At 39.2% G+C, this 22,156-nt stretch overlaps 1 protein-coding gene and 1 long non-coding RNA gene across 11 annotated transcripts in view; both read right to left on the bottom strand.

Annotated features, from left to right (window-relative positions):
- Positions 1–218: 218 nt before the first annotated feature.
- LOC119003788 (uncharacterized) lies at positions 219–2,911 on the bottom strand. Its single transcript, XR_005070021.1, has 2 exons — positions 1,046–2,911; positions 219–836 (listed from the first exon to the last, which is right to left on the bottom strand). It is a non-coding gene; the product is annotated as an uncharacterized LOC119003788 (long non-coding RNA).
- A 3,997-nt stretch (positions 2,912–6,908) lies between these two features.
- Positions 6,909–22,156, bottom strand: part of CNBP (CCHC-type zinc finger nucleic acid binding protein) — a 48,989-nt gene continuing 33,741 nt past the window's right edge. Inside the window, exons 1-5 of one of the 10 annotated variants that reach the window (XM_037070374.1) lie at positions 18,809–18,965; positions 9,492–9,629; positions 9,301–9,363; positions 8,933–9,137; positions 6,909–7,991 (exon numbers count right to left, since the gene is read on the bottom strand). In XM_037070374.1, coding sequence (XP_036926269.1) covers positions 7,874–7,991; positions 8,933–9,137; positions 9,301–9,363; positions 9,492–9,615 — 510 coding nt within the window. In that variant the 5' untranslated portion in view covers positions 9,616–9,629; positions 18,809–18,965 and the 3' untranslated portion in view covers positions 6,909–7,873. Of the gene's footprint in view, positions 7,992–8,932; positions 9,138–9,300; positions 9,394–9,491; positions 9,630–18,808; positions 18,966–22,156 lie in introns of those variants that run through there. The other 9 variants (XM_037070384.1, XM_037070347.1, XM_037070355.1 and 6 more) reach the window with 9 other exon arrangements.

Genomic DNA, 22,156 nt, shown 5'->3' with positions numbered 1-22,156 from the left:
TCTGTGTGCATGTGGCTACATGTGTACGTTGTAAATGTGAAATAATTTTCTACCTCTAGATGGTATTGTTAAATTTTTTAAAGGCAAGCACTTGCAAGAATTGACTATTCTAAAATTCTCAGGCACAGAAAGTAACTCAAAGGCTTTTCAAGTTCACGATTGAAGATTAATCCCTAGTAAATAAAAGCTAACTTAAAATTTTGGTTTAAGTAAAACAGACATGTCTTTATTTTGCCTTGGTTTTACAGAAGCAAGTTTATATTAATAACGAATTTTTATGTCTATAAGTATTTCTAGAGGTTCTATAATGTCCAAGACAAAAAATGCTGATTACTTACTAGTTGTCATTACACATTAAGGGTTTAAGGTTAAAATCTCAAAATACATAGAAATAATTCTGAGGTGTTTCACATTCCTCTATTAGGTAGCAGCTGGGAATGAGTGACCAGATGTGAAATAAAGGCAGGGCCCTTGCTATTACAATCTAACAAATAAATTAATAGAGGAGGGTAAAAAGCAAAAGAAAGACATGCCTCACCAATTAAATGAGCAGTCCTGAGTTCAGTTTTATAAAATTGCTGAGTGTCCCAAGCATCACAAGCCAAAGGAGCACAAATGGGAGTCCTTGAAGACTGTGCTGGGAAAGGGGGTCTTCTGTAACAATCTAAGATTGTGTTTTGAATATCACAAATGAGAACTGAGCAGGAAGAAGAGAGGAGCTTATACTGGGAAAGGGAGCCTCCGAAACAATTTCACTAAGACAAAGAGCCTTTACTAAATGAAAAAGAAGGCCTTTATACCTGTGTTTAATTCCCAAAGGACAAAAGAGGGGAAACCTAAACCCTGGCTGGTGTAGCTCAGTGGATTGAGCATGGGCCTGCAAACCAGAGTATTGCGGTTCGATTCCCAGTCAGGGTACATGCCTGGGTTGCAGGCCAGTTCCCAGCAGGGAACACACAAGAGACAACCATACATTGATATTTCTCTCCCTCTCTCCTTCCCTTCCCCTCTAAAGATAAATAAAAATTAAAAAAAGAGGGGAAACCTAGAAACTCACTATAGTATATATCCCCTGAATCCTGACAGTCGTCAGATATACTTAGAGTAGCTAAGTACCCACTTGCAGTCTCAGCTCAGTGTATAGAATAAACTTACTTTCTTTCTTCAGTACCTGGAGCATTTAGACTAGCTGGGTGCCTGCTTACAGATTTATGCTCCTGTAAATTTATTAAACTTCCTATCTCATTCCCACTGTATGTGCTGCCTCTTGCTTGAATTCGTTTTTTGTAGTGAGACAAGAATTGAGGCTAGGGGGGGTCTCCTGACTTAGATCTGTCTCTCCCCTCCATAATACCTTAAACACCTGAAGATTTGAAATCTCATGGGAAGAATTATAAAATAAGTGATGAAAACCTCTATGGTGTATTTTATCAGTAAAGTGGTTGTAAATAGTCTATGGTAAACCAGGATGGCTACCTGGATCCCCACTTTTTTTTTTTATCACTATGAACTTACACTAAACACAGATAAGGGAACTTATGAGTTGACAATGCTGAAAGGAGACATTTTATACTACTGCCAAAATTTCACCAAGTCACTTAAAGAAGATGGTAACAGCTTCCTTTTATAGCTGGCTACCAAGAGACAGACTTAAGTATCAGTGACTGATAGCTGGAGATTTTGATTTTTGGAAAGAACATTGTTAAGACTGCCTCCAGCCTCATTGGCAAAGACTTTACCAGGCGCCTAACCACAAATGGACATCTCTTTGTCTGTGGAAATAAGACTCCTTGAGGATGTGAAGCCACCAATACAAGAGGCAGACAGCAATCCCAAGACATCAACAAAACCTGTACACCTATGGATTGACACTACACTCAGAATCCACTGTTTATCTATGTGCTAAATATGATATTATATATATAATCATATATAGCTATATAATACTACATATTACATAGTATCAGCCATAATAGTTACACTTGTTCTTTGGGTTTTTCTATATAGTCCAACTATTTGATTAATGAATATATATAACTGGTAGTACTTATCATGGCTTCTGTAAATGCATTACTATCTGCCAAATATAGAAAAAAATGAGACAGAACGGAATACAGGTCATAGGACAGAAACAATTCAGAGTGCTTTTTATTGCAACAAAAGCCGTTAAGACCTGATTGCCTTCCATTTACCTACCTTTGGAAAAATTCAGCATCAACTCATATCCCATGGTATTGACATCAATACTGAGACTTCCTACGAATGAACCATCCTAACACTGTCAGATGACACTACCCAATTTAAAGCTTAGTCACTGATGACTCCTTTTAAATTGATTTGACCAAAAGAAGGAACTGTGGATGAAAAAAACAAAGGGGGATTCTATGAAAAGTAATTTACAGGGGGAACTGATAGTGAATTCCTAACTGGGCAGGTAATAGTGGATAGTAAGCCTCAGGCATACAATTTTTTTAAACTTATAAAAATTCTTTAAGGCAAAATGGCAGAGGAGTGAATGAATTACAATTAAATTGTGAGAAAATCACCCGGAACAAACATCTGAACAATAATGAGAAGCCTTATAACCTGAGAGAGCCAGAAGAATGAGCTTCACTGCAAGCTGACTACACCTGCACAGCACCATGTAAGACATGCTGGGCAGAGTGAGCCTCAGTCAACCAGCTTCAGTGAGGACCCACCAAAGAATTACCCAACAAAAATCAAAACCCAATAACCTTGAGAGAAAGCCAACACAAACGGCATAAAGGGCATTGCAAGAGCATCGAGTTCAGGAGATCAAGACAGCACCATTGAATATCACAGGTTTCCTATCATAGAAGTTCATACCACAAAATCAGGTAAACCAGATCAATTTAAGAAACAGAAGCAAACAAGAGACTCAAAAATAACAGCAGGACAAAGAAAAAAAACCCCATCAAAAGGAAAGAATCCTCAGAATACTAAATGAAATAGAGGGTAGGCAACTATCAGATACTAAGTTCAAAACAACAGTTATAAGGAAGCTCAATGAGCTCAGTGAGAATTTACCTAAACTACAGCGAAGCTACAAGGAACCTACTGCAAACTATATCAGCATGAAAATGAACATAGAAACAATCAACAAGCCAAGAGGAAATGAAGAATGTATTTCTAAACTGAAGAACACAGTAGAAGTAATCAAAAGCCAGTGAGATTAAGTAAGTAGAGGACTGAATCAATGAGCTGGAGGACAAGGTAGAAAAAAGACTCCCCAAAAGATCAAGAAAAGGAAAAAAGACTCAAAAAGAGGGGTTAAGGAAACTGCAGGACAACATAAAATACAATACCCATATAATAGGAATTCCAGGAGAAGAGGAGAAACAAGGAATAGAAAGCCTGTTTGGAAAAAGTAATGATGGAAAACCTCACCAATTTGATGAGAGAAAGTCACACAAATTTAAGAAGTACAAGACTTCCAGCCAAAATGGAGGCGGAGGTGGAAACACTGTGCCTCCTCGCACAACCAAGTTTAAAGACAACAAAGTTTTAGTAACAAAAACGCACCCAAAACACAGAAAATTGAACTACAGAAAATTGATGCAGGGAGGAAATGAGCAGTCCCAGTGAGGCTCACAAGGTGGTTGGCTGACTACGGTCACACATTCGCGTCCGATAAACAGGTCAAAAAATGGGCAGCAAGAAAAACTGTGCAACCCAGGGCCCCACCGCCAGGAATTAAAGCCTAAAAGCACTGATTGAAAACACTTGTGGGGGCTGAGGTGCCAGGAGAGACTCCCAGCCTCATAGGAGAGTTCGCTGGAGAGACCCACAGGGTCCTAGAAGGTTCACAAGCCCACCCACCCAGGGACCAGGACCAAAATAGCCAGTTTGGTTGTGGGAAACAGCAGAGGGAACTGAAATCCTAGAGAGAACAGAACAATCACCACTGCCCCTTCTCTGACCCTGCCCCCACATCCAGCATTACAACCCAGCAATGTGGGTTGCCCGGCCTGGGGAACACCTTAGGCTCTGTCATACCTAACAGGTGCAACCAGACCATAAAATTATGGCTCAAACAGAAGGACAGATCAAAGCCCCAGAGCCAATACTTTTCAGTGACCAAGAGATAGCCAACCTACTGGATGCACAGTTCAGAACACTGGTAATCAGGATGCTCACATAATTGGTTGATTTTAGTCACAACTTAAATGAAAAAATGAAGGTTACACTAGGTGAAATGAAGCAAAATGCACAGGGAACCAATAGTGATGGAAAGGAAACTGGAACTCAGATCAATGCAGTGGACCAAAGGAAGAAAAAAACAACCAAACAAAAGAATGAAGAAACAAGAATTCAAAAACACAAGGAGAGGTTTAGGAACCTCCAGGACATGTTTTAATGTTCCAACATCCAAATTATAGGAGTACCAGAAGGGGAAAAGAAACAGCCACAAGTGGAAAACTTATTTGAACAAATAATAAAGGAGAACTTCCCCAATCTGGCAAAGGAAATAGACTTCCAGGAAGTCCAGGAAGCCGAGAGTCCCAAAGAAGTTGGACCCAAGGAGGAACACACCAAGGCACATCATAATTACATTAGCCAAGATTAAAATGAAGGAGAGAATCCTAGAAGCAGCAAGAGATAAGGGGACAGTCACCTACAAAGGAGCTCCCATCAGACTGTCAGCAGATTTCTCAAAAGAGACCTTACAGGCAAGAAGGGGCTGGAAAGAAGTATTCCAAGTCATGAAATCCAAAGACCTACATCCAAGATTGCTCTATCCAGCAAAGGTTTCATTTAGAATGGAAGGGCAGATAAAGTGCTTCTCAGATAAGATCAAATTCAAGGAGGTCATCATCACCAAGCCCTTATTATATGAAATGTTAAAGGGACTTATCTAAGAAAAAGATAAAAAATATGAACAGTGAAAGGACAGCAAACTCACAGTTACTAACAACCACACCTAAAACAAAAGCAAACCAAGAGGACAGCTAGATCAGCAGAAACACAGAAATTGAGAACAGATGGAAGGTTAGCAACTGGAGAGTGGGAGGAAGAGGGAGAAGGTACAGAGAATAAGTAGCATAGGTTGTAGGTAGAAAATACACAGGGGGGAGGGGAAGTATAGGATGGGAAATACAGAATCTAAAGAACTTGTGACACATGGACATAAACTAAAGGGGGGGAATCGTGGTGGAGGGGTGTGCAGGGTGGAGCGGAATGAAGGGGGGAATAGGACAACTGTAATGGCATAATCAAAATATATTAAAAAATAAGTTAAAAAACAAAAAGAAAACCTGTTTTTCTTTCTTCTTTCTTAAAAACCTCAAAGTTAGAAAGAAAAAAGTGGGCAAGTGTTGAAAGATTAAGAGATTAAAGAATTTAATCAAATGCAATTTATAAAACCTGCCTGGACCTAGTTTGGAAAAAATGGCTATGTTAAGACATTGATCCATTTAAGTCAATGATGAGTATTCAAGATGCTGAAGAGAAACAGCTTATAAAAGTGGGCAAAAAGGCAGCAAAACTTAGCAGGGATGCAAGACCAAAATGAAGTCTCATCCTTTAGACAATGAAAATTTCATTATATTACCTGTATTTATCTTCTTTCATCTACCCTCTCCAACCAATGTCACAAGAAAAATCCTCGATCTTTTATATCTAGCTTACAGGGATGGGAATCTCAGCAAAAATAAGAAAAACACATGGCGGTGGTTTCCTTGTAGTCCATACCTCCCGGAGGAATTCACTTTGAGTTCAGAGTTGGGTTTCTTACCCATTGGTTCCTAGTAATTAGCTTGCCTTCTCTGCAAAACACATTTTCATGTTGTGCTGACATCAATACAAATACATGCTCTTATCAAAGAACACTTTGTAGTCTGCTGTAAACAAATAGATCCTTAATTATGTATATCAAAGGGTGCCACAAAGGTACTAAAAATGAAGCCCAAAGAATGGTGTGAAGCAAAGCAGCTCTAAATATCTCATTTGCTGTATTTTGTTTCTCTACTTGAGAACAGAAACCTTGGGAGAAAATAACCCCATGCGCATGTACCACCACCCCACCGCTTAATATTACATTTAACAGTGATGCCTTTGAAAATAGGTCTTCTGTTATGCTATCTATCTCATGTTGGCTGTAGAAACCAAGATTATCAAAATATTTAACATGCTTAGTTAACATTTGGGACAATTTTATGAGTAAAAATATAAAATGAAAAAGAAACATGTAAGCCTGTATTTATAAGGTAATAAACCTGCTATGACTTCTTTCTTCTCTGCTTTGAACTATTAATTTGACAAAGTTGGAATAGGGACAGCATAGCTGATACACCAGTATCTTAACATCGCAGTGATATACCACCAAAAATTGACCAGACTCTATTTGAAGGATGAAACATTTACAATACACCCAAGAAATCACATGGCATTATGAAGAGAAAAAAATAAGTCAGGGAAACATACCACTAACTGAATAAATACAGTTTAGTGTGGGGGGGGGGAGAATGGAAGGCATAGGGGGGGAATGATACTTGAGGTTCTAAGCTTTATGTAGCTATACCTTGTTCGTGCAAATTAAACTCCTAGTAACTCATCTAATAAAGTGAATTCATTAAACTAAATGATTTCTAAGGTCCATTTCAAATCTAGGTCTCATTGTAGGAAAAAAAAGGGAATACAGTATTTCAGATCCTTGTGAATCCCAGGAAAAATACAAAATGCTGAAACATAGTAATGGTATTATAACAGTTCAGTATGAACATACAAGTAAAGGACATTGTTAAAATGGAACAGAAAGAAAATTAAATCTTCTATAACCTGCAAAACTGACACCGAAGTAGCTAACCTTATGCTTCCTTAAAATAGGTATTTTTCATTACTGAAGACATAACTGAGTTAATACAAAAAGAAGAGTCCAAACTGTCAACTTTCAGTACTCCACATTCCCCTCTTTAATATGGCATTTTGCACTTATATACATCAATGAAATTTGAAACAAAAAGAACTTTAGTCAAACTCCCCTTCCTCCTCCAGCTTTATTGGATAGTTTAAAATTACATTTCTATTATCTAGGACTTCAGTTGCTTTTTCCACGACTTTTAAAACTGATTACATCAAATGAAACACAGTTGTCTAAGTGATATAGTATACAAAAATAACATCTTGATTTCTGTGAAAATGCATTTCTCTGCAATTCCTGAATAGCTCCAAATTACACTTACTCTGAACATAGATGTTTACTCATAAAACCCATAGATGGGTTTTAGATTTCGTCTTTGCCAAATAATATGTTCTAAACCTTTGTCATTTGCATATCAAGTAGCAACACTAAGTTGTTCCTGTTTAGGCTTTTATCCCAATTTTCCTCGCAGATGTTAAATGCACATTTATCTCTTTGTTTTGTTTACTCCCACTCAACTGTATGATCTATGTAGGGCCCGATACAGATGTTAATTGATGTTATTTAACAGCTACTGAGGTCAGACAATCCAAGGCCGTCATTATACTAAAATTAAAGTTATTTATGGAAGCTCACAAACACTCCCAGAATTGGTTTTTACCTTCTACATGGGAACATATTCAAGAAACCCAGAACGGGCTTACTGGTCTGATTCAACTCTTCCCATTCATCAATACCTAATCACCCATGGCAAGGAAAGAGGGTTCTTTAACAAAGCATACATAACACCTCTACCGAACTAAACATAAACTTTTTTTTGTAGTTAAATGCAGAAAGTCGATTTTTTCCCACCCCTTTCCTCCTTTTACATGGCAAGTAAAGCTCACTGGCCTGGGAATAGCCTCTATCTGCCAACCTTTGGCCAGTGAAGAGGATCCAGAAAAAACAATACAACCATCAATCAGAAAAAGGAGGGGGGAAAAAGGAAAATAATTAAGCTGTGGCCTCAATTGTGCATTCCCGTGCAAGGTGCCCTGATTCACCACAGCGGTAGCAGTTGACTTCACTTGTCTTGCTGCAGTTGATGGCTACATGACCAGTTTCACCACACCTAAAAAAAATTAAAGTTTTCACAATGGAGCTCAGAAAACATAAAACTGTATTGAACAGTCACTGCATAGCAAAAAGCAATGACACGTGAATTAACATTTAAGACAGTAACTCTTATCATTAAACCCTAACCTAAAAGCAAAAAGGAACAAAGATATTCAGTTGTATGGCAAAACCACAAAATTAAAATTTCCCCAACATCAAAACCCAAATACAGACCGAGATATCTTTTTTAAAAAAAGATTTAAGCCCTGGCTGGTGTAGCTCAGTGGACTGAGCGCAGGCTTGCAAACCACACGATCGAGGTTTGATTCCCAGACAGGGCACATGCCTGGGTTGCAGGCCAGTTCCTGGCGGGGGACTCACGAGAAGCAACCATACATTGTTATTTCTCTCCTCTCCTTCCCCTCTAAAGATAAATAAATAAAATCTTAAAAAAAAAAAGATTTAATTTACTTTTAGAGAAATGGGAGGGAAGGGAGGGAGAAAGAGAGAAACATCGATTAGTTGCCTCTCACGTGCCCCCTAATTGGGGACCTAGCCTAGAACCCAGGAATGTGCCCTGACTGGGAGTCAAACTGCTGACCTTTAGGTTTCCAGAACAATACCCATCCCACTGAGCTACATACCATTCAGGACCAAGATGTTATGTCTTTATGCAAAATAATCTCTAAGATCTGAGAGGTGTGTACATATCAAAACTTACAGCATTCTTATTTTTAAAACACGAAAACTTCCAAAGTTGTGTAAGCAGCTCAGTTGCCGTAAGATATTGTAGTAGAATACTGACTAATGTACAGACAGGCTGCTGGTTATGTATGGCAAAAATCTATCTCATCTGGTCACAGCCAACTTTCACTGAATGTACTGATCCATAAGTTCTTTCCATTTATAGCTAATTCATTTCTAAAACAGTCTTTACATAGCAACATTCTAACTTACCTATAGCACTTCACTTTGGTGCAGTCTTTTTGAATATGTCCAAATTCTCCACAAGAATAGCACTTCTGCTCATCTGCATGGTCACAGTCACGAGCCAGATGTCCTGGTTTGCCACAGTTGTAGCAGCATTGCTCTCGCTCTCTCTTAGGCTCCTTGCAGTCCTTGGCAATGTGGCCACCTCGACCACAGTTATAGCAGGCTTCAACAGTAAGAAAAAGAAGCAGACCAAGACTATAAAATCTTTATAAAATGTTGCTATGTTTCAAACCATACAATATGAAATCTCAAGGGTGGAAAATCTTTTCCAATGTATGTGCATGCTCATCTCTCTACTTTCTAGAAAGATATGAGAAGTGTTAAATACTTACCATCCTCCTGAAGATCACAATCCTTGGCAAGATGACCAGACTCACCACAGCGATAACAGATGTCTGAAAGAGACGAGGAAACAAACTGGAAACCTATTTGGGGCAGAAACAAAAATGATTTAGCTAATTAGACAAGTCTCAATACTAATGAATATTCAGGTACTTCAAAATTTCTTATTTGACAAAAATACCTCTATCCGAGGTAAAACCACCTCTGCCACGGCTTCTCATTCCACGACCACGGCCTCCACCAGTAGGGCATTCCCGGGCCCAGTGCCCAGATCGTCCACACTTGAAGCACTCATTGCTGCTCATGGCTGCAGTTAGGTCTTTGAAATATTAAAAATGACAACATTTAACCACTTGAAATTATTTTTACCTTTTATTTGCCTTGTGTTTTCAGATATTATTCTGAGGGAGTGTGGGATGGGAAACCAGCAAATATACTGGTTAGAAAAATAACCACGTAACTATATTCTTAGGCATTGTACACAGAATCTAAAATATATTAAAAAAATGAAAAACAAATTGTGTGTAAAACATTGTATGTATTTTTTTTAATTTTATTTATTTATCTTTAGAGGGGAAGGAGAGAGGGAGAGAAACATCAATGTATGGTTGCCTTTACTGTGTCCCCTGCTGGGAGTTGGCCTGCAGGGAACCAGCCTACAACCCAGGCATGTACCCTGACTGGGAATCGAACCGCGATCGTGTGGTTCGCAGGTCTGTGCTCAATCCACTGAGCTACACCAGCCAGGGTTGTATTTTCATATAATTGCATACAAAGATCAATGCACAAATGTTAATTTGGTTATTGATCAAGTGATGGAATTTCAGGGTATTAATGAACATCCCTTATGAAACATAATTAGTAATACCTCATTCCAGGTCCAACTTTTCATGGTTATAAGCCAGTAAACTTTATTTTGGGCAACTGAAGTAATTTACTGGCCAGAAAATTGGAATGATGCACACCAATGGAGCTGTAGTTTGCATTCTGTGAGTGGTTGGTGCAAAATAATTTGTCTGTGTAATCACAGCACCTATCATAGTGCCTAGTTATACTATCTATAGCTCTTGCTTGTTAAATTTGAATCTTCAGAGCAGATATATTAATAGAAATGCAAGGTATAAATTTTACCTCTACAGCAGGGTGTCAAACTCATTTTTACCGGGGGCCACATCAGCCTGGAGGTTGCCTTCAAAGGGCCTAAATAATTTTAGGACTGTATAAATATTAACTACTCCTTAACTGTTAAGGAGACGAAATTACATTTGGCCCTTTGAAGGCAACCTTGAGGCTGACGTGGCCCCCAGTGAAAATGAGTTTGACAACCCTCTAGAGGGTAAAGTCAAAAATATCAGAAAAACAACAAAGAGGTACAGCAACATGCTAATACCATCTAAAGCACTGGGACCATTTATATTTTTCTATTCTTCTATTTTCATATTGTACTGTAATTTTACATTTAAAACAAAGCTACTTGGAATTTCATAAGACTTCCTTTATTTTATATTGTTTCCAAATGAAAGCAAACTCCTACCAAAGCAAACGGATTTTATACTTTTATGTAATGATCTAAAAATAAACAGACTATTCCAGGAATGGAAATGGAATGTTGCAGGACAAACTCCTAGTAAAGTGGCCTTTAAAAAAGAAAATAGCTAAAAATAATGTAACCTTTACATTGCCAAACTTTCACATCTAAACATTTTTTACCCTTAACTCCAGTTTCAAGCAACGGCACACAAAAAGTTTAATTTAATTTATTATTTGTTTAAAATCCTCACCCAAGGACAATTTTTCATTGGTTTGAGAGTGAGAGGAAGGGAGAGAGAGAAACATCAGCCTGCTGCTTCCTATCTGTGCCTGGACCAGGAATTAAACACTCAAAACCCCCCTTTGGTCACAGGACAATGCTGTCACAGGACCAGCCAGGGCAGTACACATTTTTTTTTAGATTTTACATCAATCGGTTGCCTCCTGCATGTGCTCCAACCAGGGAGCAAACCTGCAACCCGGGCATATGCCCTGAACTGGGTATTAAATTGGAGACCTTTCACTTCGTAGTAAGATGCCCAACCAACTGAGCCGTACCAGTTAGGTATTTTTAAAATACCCTCTCAAAGCCAAGCATGAACACCATGATTTAGCAAAACACAGTTTCATATAGACTGATTGGATAGTGGAATCACCAAACAAACCACAGCAACTTTAAGTCAGCATAAGCTGTGCAGGAATCTAGTGACCAAAAATTAAGCTGAAATTAAGTTTCAAAAGTTTCCATTGTGAAATATTTTTTTCAAAACTCAGTATTTACTTATCCTAACTCTCTGCATCAGATTCAGGATAAACTTTCAGAACAATCTTTCAACCAACCCTTGCCACTTGTCATATAAACTCATTAGCATCACCCCCCAAACAACACACATGGGGCAACATCTGTATGGGATACTTGTACTTAGTGGTTTCACATATGTAATGCACATTTCTAGACAGAAGAGACCAGTCAGGGAAAATTAAAAATGTATTTTTGCAAAATTTGAGATTATATTTGCTTTCTTATAATGGTGTTATTCTAAATCATGCTAAGTGCTGGTTTCCACCTAAGAGAACAGCCAGGATTTAAAAAAATGAATGGCATATAAAATACTTATAGATAAAAGATTATAGCACTTCATCCTTCCTCATTTCCAATTCTTCATTTCGCATCTTCTCCAGTTTACAGTCAGACCTATTTGAGCACATTCAAATATGGCTTTCAATGAGTTCTTTACACAGAAACAATCACTTCCTTAATATAAGATGATCCAGGCAATGTAAAAAGTCCTGAGTATTTTAAAATGTAATATTTAAGCAAGACACTATCTTTTGGAAAATATGATAATGCAATAGTCAACATGCATTTCTTAAGCCAACCCCCTCCCCAACAAGTCAGCAGTTAAAATTTCAGATTTACTTCCAGCACAAAAATAGTAGTTTAAAAATATTCAGCTACTCAAGAAAAATCTATGTGTAGGTTTTTCATGAACTGTTTTTACCTCCATTCTTGGGACCAAGACCTAAAGTGAACAGAGTAAAAAGAAATGACAAAAGAAGTAGTATTTTAGAGAGAAGACAATTAACTAAAATAACACTTTCACATTAAACATAAAACTCAACCTCTCCCTACCCTAACTCCTAATTGAAAGTTGGTTAAAATGTGGTTTCTACATAAACTACAAATTTAGGGAAAGCAGTACATCTCTACTTATATTGCAATTAAACCATTCTGGGAAAGACATGCACAATTCAGTGGGAAAGGTAGAATTTCATACATCAAAACTAGTTTTGGTTGTTTGTTTTGGCATCAACAAATTTTAATCTCACTAAATTTGTTTACTGGAGTAAATCACCACAATTTTTTTGGACCATAAGACGTACCTAGGTTTTAGAGGAAAATAGGAAAATTTTGAAAAAATTTTGAAAAGTAGTAAAATATTTAATAAAATAATGTCGTATTTCACCAATGTAAATGTAAACAGAACTCAACAGCAGCATTAACAACCATTATTCCTCCCAAATTTGGGTGTGTGTGTCTTATAGTCAGAAAAATACATAACGTTTTAAAAGCCCCACTAAGTCTTAAAGGGAAAGGAAACATTAACTTCATTAATATTCTAGAATCTATCATCAGTAGAGCATATCTCAGTGGGTTTAAATAATGTGTATGCAATCTGCCTTCTCTCCTCTTAGGCCCAATCACAGCCAATCAGCAGGTCTACATTGTCACTGAGTCTCTTGCCATAGGTTCATCTCTGGAGTAACATTAAACCAATCGATTCCCTCTGTGTTTCAGAGGCCTGCTATTTATCTTAAGAGGAAGGTCCCCATCCCACTAGTTATATACAAATGTACTTAGCCAAAAGGTCTTGAGAGAATTTCATGCTACTCCTTAGGAATACTAAAGACATGAAGGTAAGACAGACTTGAGACTTAAGGCTTCATGATTCTCAAGACCTATGACTGCTCTTGGCTAGAATTTTGCTGCACTGTCTCGCCTCTGCCCCCTCCACCTGTCACAACCTTTTCCAACCTCCAAGGGCCAACTCAAATGCCAACTTTATAAAAGAATCTGACATCTCCCAGCCTGGAACTCTCCTTCGTATTATTAAGACCCAGGATACTTTGTTAATATCTGCCTGATGGCACTACTATTCTTGCCTTTTGTCACATTCCTTGAGGGCAGAGACCAAATGATTCGTCTTTGAATTATCACAACACCCCATGACTATCCTTTAGTAGTTATATAGTTCTACTTTAACCACTTTTGAGGGAATGAGGAGGCCTAATAGTCATTTGCTGGATGAAAACAAATTTTTTCTTTTACAGAACCAATCCAAGCAAGTACTGACAATAAAAATACCTAAATGCTTGCTATAATGAGTCAACATCATTAGTTTTAAAGCAGTGATTTTTCAACCCTTTTCATCTCAAGGCACACATAAACTATTTACTAAAATTCTGCAGCATGCCAAAAAAATGTTTTTCGCCAATTAGACAAAAAATGAGTGTAATTTTGATTCATTCACATGGGATGGCTATTGTTGTGTTAGCTGCTGTCATTTTTTTAAATTTGACAATCTAAGGGAAGAGATCAGTGCCCACTAAATACTCAGGTATTGCATATTTTAAAAATTCTTGCAGCACACCAATGTGCAAAGCAACAGTGTATTTTCAATTGGGTACTCATTAAGGATTGACTACAATCACTCTCAACTCAAGAATATTTAAGATTATCTAATAAAATCCTCTATAAAACAGAAATTTTCATTCCAGTTTACTAAAAAAGTCAGCAGTCAAGCCAGGACCTGTAATCTGCCCCATAGGCCCTTGCTATTACTCCAAGAATTCACAACCAACCTCAGTTAACATTTTATAGAACGCTACAAAACACACATATATACTAACTTAAAAGACAAAATACTGTATTTTCACTGTTGCCAGCAAGAGAGCATATATTTTCTTCCTTTTGCTGCTAAAAATCATTGCAGTATCTACACCATCGTATCCTTACACAGTAAGATCTGGGACCATTAGGTTACTCTGGGTTAACCATTTGACCCAGCTTAAGGATTTACTGACAGTGTTACCTCAGGCACTTGACCCCCCACGTCCTTAATTTGGAAAAGATGATAAATCTTTCCTCATCCTTTGATGAGGATTGTTGCCTGGTGCCTCGTGCAACAGATCCTCAATTTAAAACCCTGCAAGGGTTTATGTCCTCTGCTTACATAGTTTCTTTTCCATTCTCCCCTCAATTAAGTCAGACTTCTTAAAAGTAGACAGAACTCAGATTAATGTCTACATAGCAAGCTTAAGTGGGCTAACTCTTATACTCAAGTTTCCCATTTCATAAAGTCTACTTCCTGAGGAGAAGAAAAACAGCTGGATTCCAAATGACTTCACATTTTCAACAGAAATCAAATTGTTTCCATTTAGATTATTTTTGTATCAGATTTTAATGACATAAACTACACCTAGAGATATGGTCAGAGCTTAAAGCAACCAGGCAGCAGCTGTAAACTCAGTTAAACTATCACTTGAAAAGATTGAAGATTCACTGTGCAGGGCCATAAATTGTATTATAAACCAAGGTCTATTTTACAGATTTTGCACTCCTCTAGGCTTTAAGGTTTAAATCCTGGAATTGGTACCAAAACACAATTGCTTACACTAATTTATCTTCATTAATGTCAGTAATACCACATTTTTATACTAAGAACAAAGCCAGTAAACTACTTAAATCTTAACAGTACATGGCCAAGACTAACAATGAGATTCAGTGAATAAAAGAACATAAGTCACCCTACAAATACATTTAAAATAAGTAGCAAAAGTAAAGTTGTGTGTGTGTGTGTGGGGGGGGGGGGGCGGGATCTGGCTAGCTTTAATTTTTTTCTAACCCTGCTGTACATATTCACATTTGCTCTATGTCTACTTATTTTCACCAAGTTTAGTGTTATCCCCGACTCATCCACTTTGTTGACCTACATGGAGCTTTTGCTCCCATGAAAGCACTCATAATTTTTATGCTTGCTCTAATAAATCAGTTTAGTGTTCCAAGAGGGTACTGAAACACTTCAGACTGCTAACAAAAACAAACCACAGAAAGACTGGAAGGAAATTACATTGTGTATTACTTGAACTTTGGCCAGAATAATGGAGAACAGAGCACAATACTGGGGACAATTTTATCTTTTTATCCTGGTTCCTGAACTTACCACATGACCCTGATTATTATTTACATACATTTCTGCCTGCCCTGGTTACCCTTGAAGGATTTCAATTAATAGCTCATCTACGATGAGTCAAGGGTTAATCAACATTATCTACAGTCCTTAAAAGCCTGCAAGTTATGTATTGTTGCTCCCATTTTATTCATAAAGTAGGGATCTGAGACCAAATGACTTACCTAAAGCCACATTACTAGAAAGTTCTAAAGTCAGGATTTCAACAGTAGAGGCTTTTGTTAGGGCTAAGGAATAAGAAAGTACATGAAAATGCTATTATTAGAAGAGTATACCAATTCACTCCCTACTTCAAAAATATTATACAGGATGTTACTACTATAAAGCAAATAATTGTACAAAGCACATGCTAATCTGAATTTTAATGCAAAAAGTTATGTTTTCAAATATATTTTTCAAAAATAACTTTTCAAAAAGTTATATATATTTCAAATATATTTTTAAATTCTATATTTAAAAATCCACAGCCATGAATGAATTTATTCACGGCACGCCATCCCACAGCTTTCTTGAATTTTAAGAAAGGTGGATATTCTTCTTAACCTTTCTCAAGGTGTAAGTTAAGAGTGCCACCACAGATGGAAAGACTGGCATCTGATTTCACTAGTTAATAATTTGTAATTCTGGAGCCATTCCAGGTAATCACTGTATTATACTCTCATACTACTGATTAACAACTGAGTTACAACTTGAATTTTGGTGGCCACAGCTCTCATTTCATTATTCCAGCAGCTTTTTACATACATGAAAATGGTGCAGTTTTACTGGAATCTCTCAGTGGTACACCCTTAACTGCAACAGCATCTGACCCTATCAGAATAGTTCTATTAAGTGAGACAGTACTGAAAGAGCATTCTCTACACAGCAGGCCAGAATGCCTTGGCATCAGTCTCCTGGCTCTCCATTTACTGTCAGGAGGCTAGGAAGAGGAAAGCCAAAATTCTTAAACATACACACACCCCCAACAACAACAACAAACACAACGCAAAAACAACTCCCATTTCTGCAGGCAAAAGAAAAGAGCAAAATCTCTCTTGTGGTCAAGTGTTTAGTTAACAGACCACTCTTTCCAATTAAAGGTACACATCAGAGATATTGTAGGTTTGGTTCACAGTAAAGTTTTAATCTTTTTGCTGGTAGAGGATCCAGCCTTCAATTTGTAAAAAACGCAACATGTGCTGCGATAAAGTTAAGTGCAACAGAATGAGGTATGCCTGAATTCGAATTGTGGCTCTACTGCTTGTGAGTACTGATTTGGCACGTTCCATGCATATACCAAGTATTTTTATTAGATTTTAAAAGATAAAAAGAATAAAGTCATAAAACCATACTACAACTCAACTTATAATACCTTTAAAAAGATCACTGCCTGCTCCAGATGTTCAAAGGCTTGACCCTTGGTCTTCCATTGATGTGCCTAAAAATATTTGACCCTTGGTCTTCCATTGATTTGGCTCAAATATTTGAGGCAGTATGTTTGAAACATCGCCCTCAAAAAATAACAAACGAAGAAACATAACACCCTTATTATGAATATGAAAAATGTGGACCTTTGATTGCCAAAAAAAACTTACCCAAGTTTTCTAATGAGACATAAGTACACATATACAGTTAGCCTGTTAGCTTTCTTTTTCTTTTTTTAAAATTCTCTGTTAACAAGAGTTGCAATTTGGAAAAATATTTCTCTGTTCAGTTCTTGGGAATCTAATCAATCATTCTTGTTATATTCCAGCACACAAAGAGCTTTTTGTAGACAAGAATAAGGCTCAACAAGCTAAAAATAACAGGAACCTCCATATGTGACACTTAAAGGTGTTTGATTAAGCCATGATCAGTGTGATTTGTTAGAAGCATTTGAAAATAATTGCTTTGCAGGGGGAGGAAAAAAACCTAAGAGGTAGGAACTTCATTTCATACACCTTATTAAAGACCTCAAATTCTAACTTGCAATTTATGGGGCTTAAAAGAAACAAAGTTATTAATTTAACTAAGATTCTCAGTGGTGCAGAAATTAACTGGTTATGGTGATGTTTCTAAAACTGGGTCATACAACAGAAAACAAAAGGAACCTATATTTAAAAACTTGGAAGTTGGGGGCAAGACGACATAAATGAATCCTCCTTCACCTTATAAGAAACAAAAACCGAAATCAGCCTTTTTACACACTATGTGAAGTCACAATGAGCAGTGTTTTCTTTTTCTAAGGCCCCCGAAGACCAGATGTCACTTCCTTGAAAGGGTCTGACACCATGTGGTTAACATGTGGCAACAAGCAAAATCCTTTCCCATAATAAAAGTAACATGCAAACCCAAATATGAGCGATAATGCCTTTCTAGATAGAGCAGGCTTTCACATTTGGAAATTCTAGACGGAGGCTGGCTAATTAACCATCGTGTCTTTAGAATCAATATTCGTCTACTTAATCTAATGAATGATGTGATATGATTATGGAGGCCTGACAAATTCATGGTTTTTTTCTTTCTGATAATGGGATTTTTTAAAGGCCCCTCTAAATTAAATAGTGTTGATTCATGGAAAGCGGGCCCCAGCTGCCGCTTTTCGAATTGCAATTTAAAACAAGTAACTGAGCACCTGAATGACGGTAAAGACTCAAGAACTGGGAAACTGTCAAGTATGAAGAGTATGAATTCCAAAAATTCACAAGCCTTCCAGAAGGGCGTCCTAGCACTCTAAAAGCAAAAACTTCTCCTAGGACTTTTTTCCTAAGACCAGGAAAACCTTTGGCACATGGCCTGTATCCAACCCCATCCCCCTCCACCACCCGCCATCCACACCAAGAGCTTTTCCCCTACCAGACGGCCTCCTTTTAATAAGTTCCCGCCAAACCCCCCTCTGCCCCGCATTCTGAGCCCCTCGACGGCTCAGAGCCAGTCCCAAGGGCGCACGAGCCCGGGCCTTATTCGCTGAAAGCTATGGCTCGGAATGCGGCCTTGGCACTGGGAGAGACCACAACGCGAGTGGGCCCAGCTTCCTAGGACGAAAAGAAGTGTAGGACTGTCGCTCGACTGCAGGAGGCCGGAAACCGGGCCCGGAGGGAGCGGTGGCAGCCGAGTTTCCCGCCTGACGCAGCAGAGCGGAAAAGACCAAAGTGCGGCCGCCATCGCCGCCTCACCACTCCCTACCTTCTTCCTCCGCCTCACACCAGGGCCCGCAGGACGGTTATCCCCAGCCCCAGGTCCCACTCTCTGGTCTCACCTTCGGCGTCTGTGTCGGCCCGCAGCGGCGGAGACTAAGACGCAGGCAGAAGTAAACGGCTCCCACGGGAGCGGCTGTTTATTTTCAGGAGTGTCCTTGCTTGCCTGCGCCACACGCGGGTCTGCACACGGCCCCACACACGCCGCTGCGCACGGCTCTCCTCCGCCTCGCCCACGCAGCCAATCAGCGCGCAGAGCTTAGACGTCCAATCAGAGCTACTGGCAGAGCGCGGTGTGGGGAAGCGTGGGGCGGACATCTTCCTTGCTCCTTGATTTTTCTAGCAGTTACCTCCGCGCGGCCTTGTTATCCGGGGTTCCCAAGCCTCAGTCCCGCCTTTCTCGCTTACTCCACGTCCCGCCCTATCCGGTGTGGGTTGGCCTGTGTGTCCGTGATGTCTACCAGCAGCTCGCGAGGGATTCCGGGGGATGTGTCTCAGTCAAGTGTTTGTGATAAGCGTGGGCTTGTGAAAAATTCCTTCCCCTTCTTGGCCTCCAAAAAGAGTGCCTGCCCATATACCCTTGGCATGGTGGTGCTTTCAGAAGCAGGCCCTATTTCCAGATACTCAAGTTTGGGGAAAAGTGGCCTGTCTAGTCTCCGAAGAGGCTGGAGCTGTAGGCTGCAGCACATGAGATTTTAAAAATATATATGTATTATTGATTATGCCATTACAGTTGTCCCATTCCCCTCTTCACTCCCCTCCCCCACCATTCCCCCCCTTTCGTTCATGTCCATGTGTCACAAGTTCTTTAGGTTCTGTATTTCCCATAGTATTCCTGCCCTCCCCGCTATTTTCTACCTACCGTCTATGCTACTTATTCTCTGTACCTTCTCCCCCCTTCTCCTCCTCCCAATCTCCTGTTGCTAACCCTCCATGTGATCTCCATTTCTATGGTTCCACTCCTGATCTAGCTGTCCTCTTAGTTTGCTTTTATTTTAGGTGTGGTTGTTAATAACTGTGAGTTTGCGCTCCTTTCACTGTTCACATTTTTCATCTTCTTTTTCTTAGATAAGTCCCTTTTACATTTCATATAATAAGGGCTTGGTGATGATAAACTCCTTGAATTTGATCTTATCTGAGAAGCACTTAATCTGCCCTTCCATTCTAAATAAAAACTTTGCTGGATAGAGTAATCTTGGATGTAGGTCTTTGGATTTCATGACTTGGAATACTTCTTTCCAGCCCCTTCTTGCCTGTAAGGTCTCTTTGGAGAAATCAGCTGACAGTCTGATGGGCACTCCTTTGTAGGTGACTGTCCCCTTATCTCTTGCTGCTTCTAGGGTTCTCTCCTTCATTTTCATCTTGGCTAATGTAATTATGATGTGCCTTGGTGGGTTCCTTCTTGGGTCCACCTTTTATGGGACTCTCTGAGCTTCCTGGACTTCCTGGAAGTCTATTTCCTTTGCCACACTGGGGAAGTTCTCCTTTATTATTTGTTCAAATAAGTTTTCCACTCGTGGCTGTTCCTCTTCCCCTTCTGGTACCCCTATAATTGGGATGTTGGAACGTTTAAAGATGTCCTGGAGGTTCCTAAGCCTCTGCTCATTTTCTTGAATTCTTGTTTCTTCATTCTTTTGTTTGGTTGTTTTTTTCTTCCTTCTGGTCCACTCCCTTGATTTGAGTCCCAGTTTCCTTTCCATCACTATTGGTTTCTTGTGCATTTCCCTTCATTTCAATCAGTTTGGCCTTCGCATGTTCCTCTAATTTGTGACTAAAATCAACCAGTTCTGTGAGCATCCTGATCACCAGTATTTTGAACTGTGCATCTGATAGGTTGGCTATTTCTTGGTTGCTTAGAGTTATTGGCTCTGGGGCTTTGAGTTCTTCTTGAGCCATAATATTTTGGTCTGTTTGTGCCTGTTATGTATGAGGGGCAGAGCCCTAGGTGTTCACCAAGGCAGGGCAACTCAGTTGCTGGGTTGTGATGCTGTATGTGGGGGTGGGGTCAAAGAGGGGCAAAGATGATCCCCTCTGCTGCTTCCTGCTGCTGGGGCCTGGGCGGTCTGTCTCATTGCTTGCTCCTTCATGTGGTTTATCTGCGGGCGAAATGTGTGACCACGGTCAGCCTGCCACCTTGCGCCCTCAGTGGGTCTACCCGTTGCAACCCCATGCCTGGGATCTGCCAGCTGCCACCTGCACACCAGGGTCGGTCTGGCTAAGTTTTCCTGCGCAACCCTGCTCCGACAGCCACTGGCTCCACCCCCTTACCGGTCTAGCCAAATGGTTTGTTGTTGTCGGACTTCCGCATAGTTCAGTTTTCTGTGTTTTGGTTGCATTTTTGTTACTAAAACTGTGTTGTCTTTAAACTTGGTTGTGTGAGGAGGCACAGTGTTTCCACCTATGCCCCCATCTTGGCCTGAAGTCCTGAAGATTTGTCTCTTTATAAGTTTCCACAACATCCCTATTAGATAAGTTCTTTTATTATCCCCTTGAGGAACCAGGCCCAGAGGATTTAAGTAATCTTTTGAAGGTCATAGAGTTAATAAATTACTGTACAGGCTTGAGAGGCAAAGTGCTTAAACACAAAGCTTCCACTTTCTCAGTAGTTATTGAGACCTAATCCTACAATTTTTCATTGACTCCTTAAAAGTGAGTGTAGGGCCCTGGCCAGTGTGGCTGAGTTAGGTAGAGCACCATCCCATGACCAAAAGGTTGTGGGTTTGATTCCTGGTCAGGGCACATGCCTAGGTTGTCGGTTTGGTCCCCAGTCCAGCCACGCATACAGGAGGCAATCGATCAATATTTCTCTGTTGCATCATTATTTCTGTCTCTCCCTTCCTCTCTCCTTCCTTTCTCACTAAAAAGTAATGAAAACATGTCCTTGGGTGAGGACAAAAATAATAAATAATAAATAAAGTGACAGTGTAGGGAATGCTAATTGATAAAGAAAATATGAAACACTAATTAATAACTTAGCATTACACCAGTTGGCTTTGTCCTATGTGACCTCAAATTGAAACTGTCTTTACTTCTGCGAACTAACTGTTAAGAGAAAAAGTACATTTGGAAATACTTTTTAAAATTTTAAAGTAAAAGGGGAAAAGAGGAAAAAATTTCAAAGTAAAACCACCTGTTCTCTTTTTTTTCCTTAATAAAAAAAAAATGTGGAGCCCTGACCAGGTGGCTCAGTTGGTTGGAGCGTCATCCTGTAACTTAAAGGCTGCCAATTCGATTCCCAATCAGGGTACATACCTAGGTTGCAGGTTTGATCCCTGCTCAGGGTGCATATGGGAGACGACCAATAGATACTTTTCTCTTGTACTGATGTCTTTCTTTTTCTCCCTTCCTTTCTCCATTTCTCTCTAAAAGCAATGAAAAAAAATGTCCTCAGGTGAGGATAAAAGAAAAAA

Source organism: Sturnira hondurensis, unplaced genomic scaffold (assembly GCF_014824575.4).
Source record: "Sturnira hondurensis isolate 20B ecotype Veracruz unplaced genomic scaffold, ASM1482457v3 Scaffold0001304, whole genome shotgun sequence".
NCBI lineage: Eukaryota > Metazoa > Chordata > Mammalia > Chiroptera > Phyllostomidae > Sturnira > Sturnira hondurensis.
This window is presented reverse-complemented; position numbering and strand designations above follow the sequence as displayed.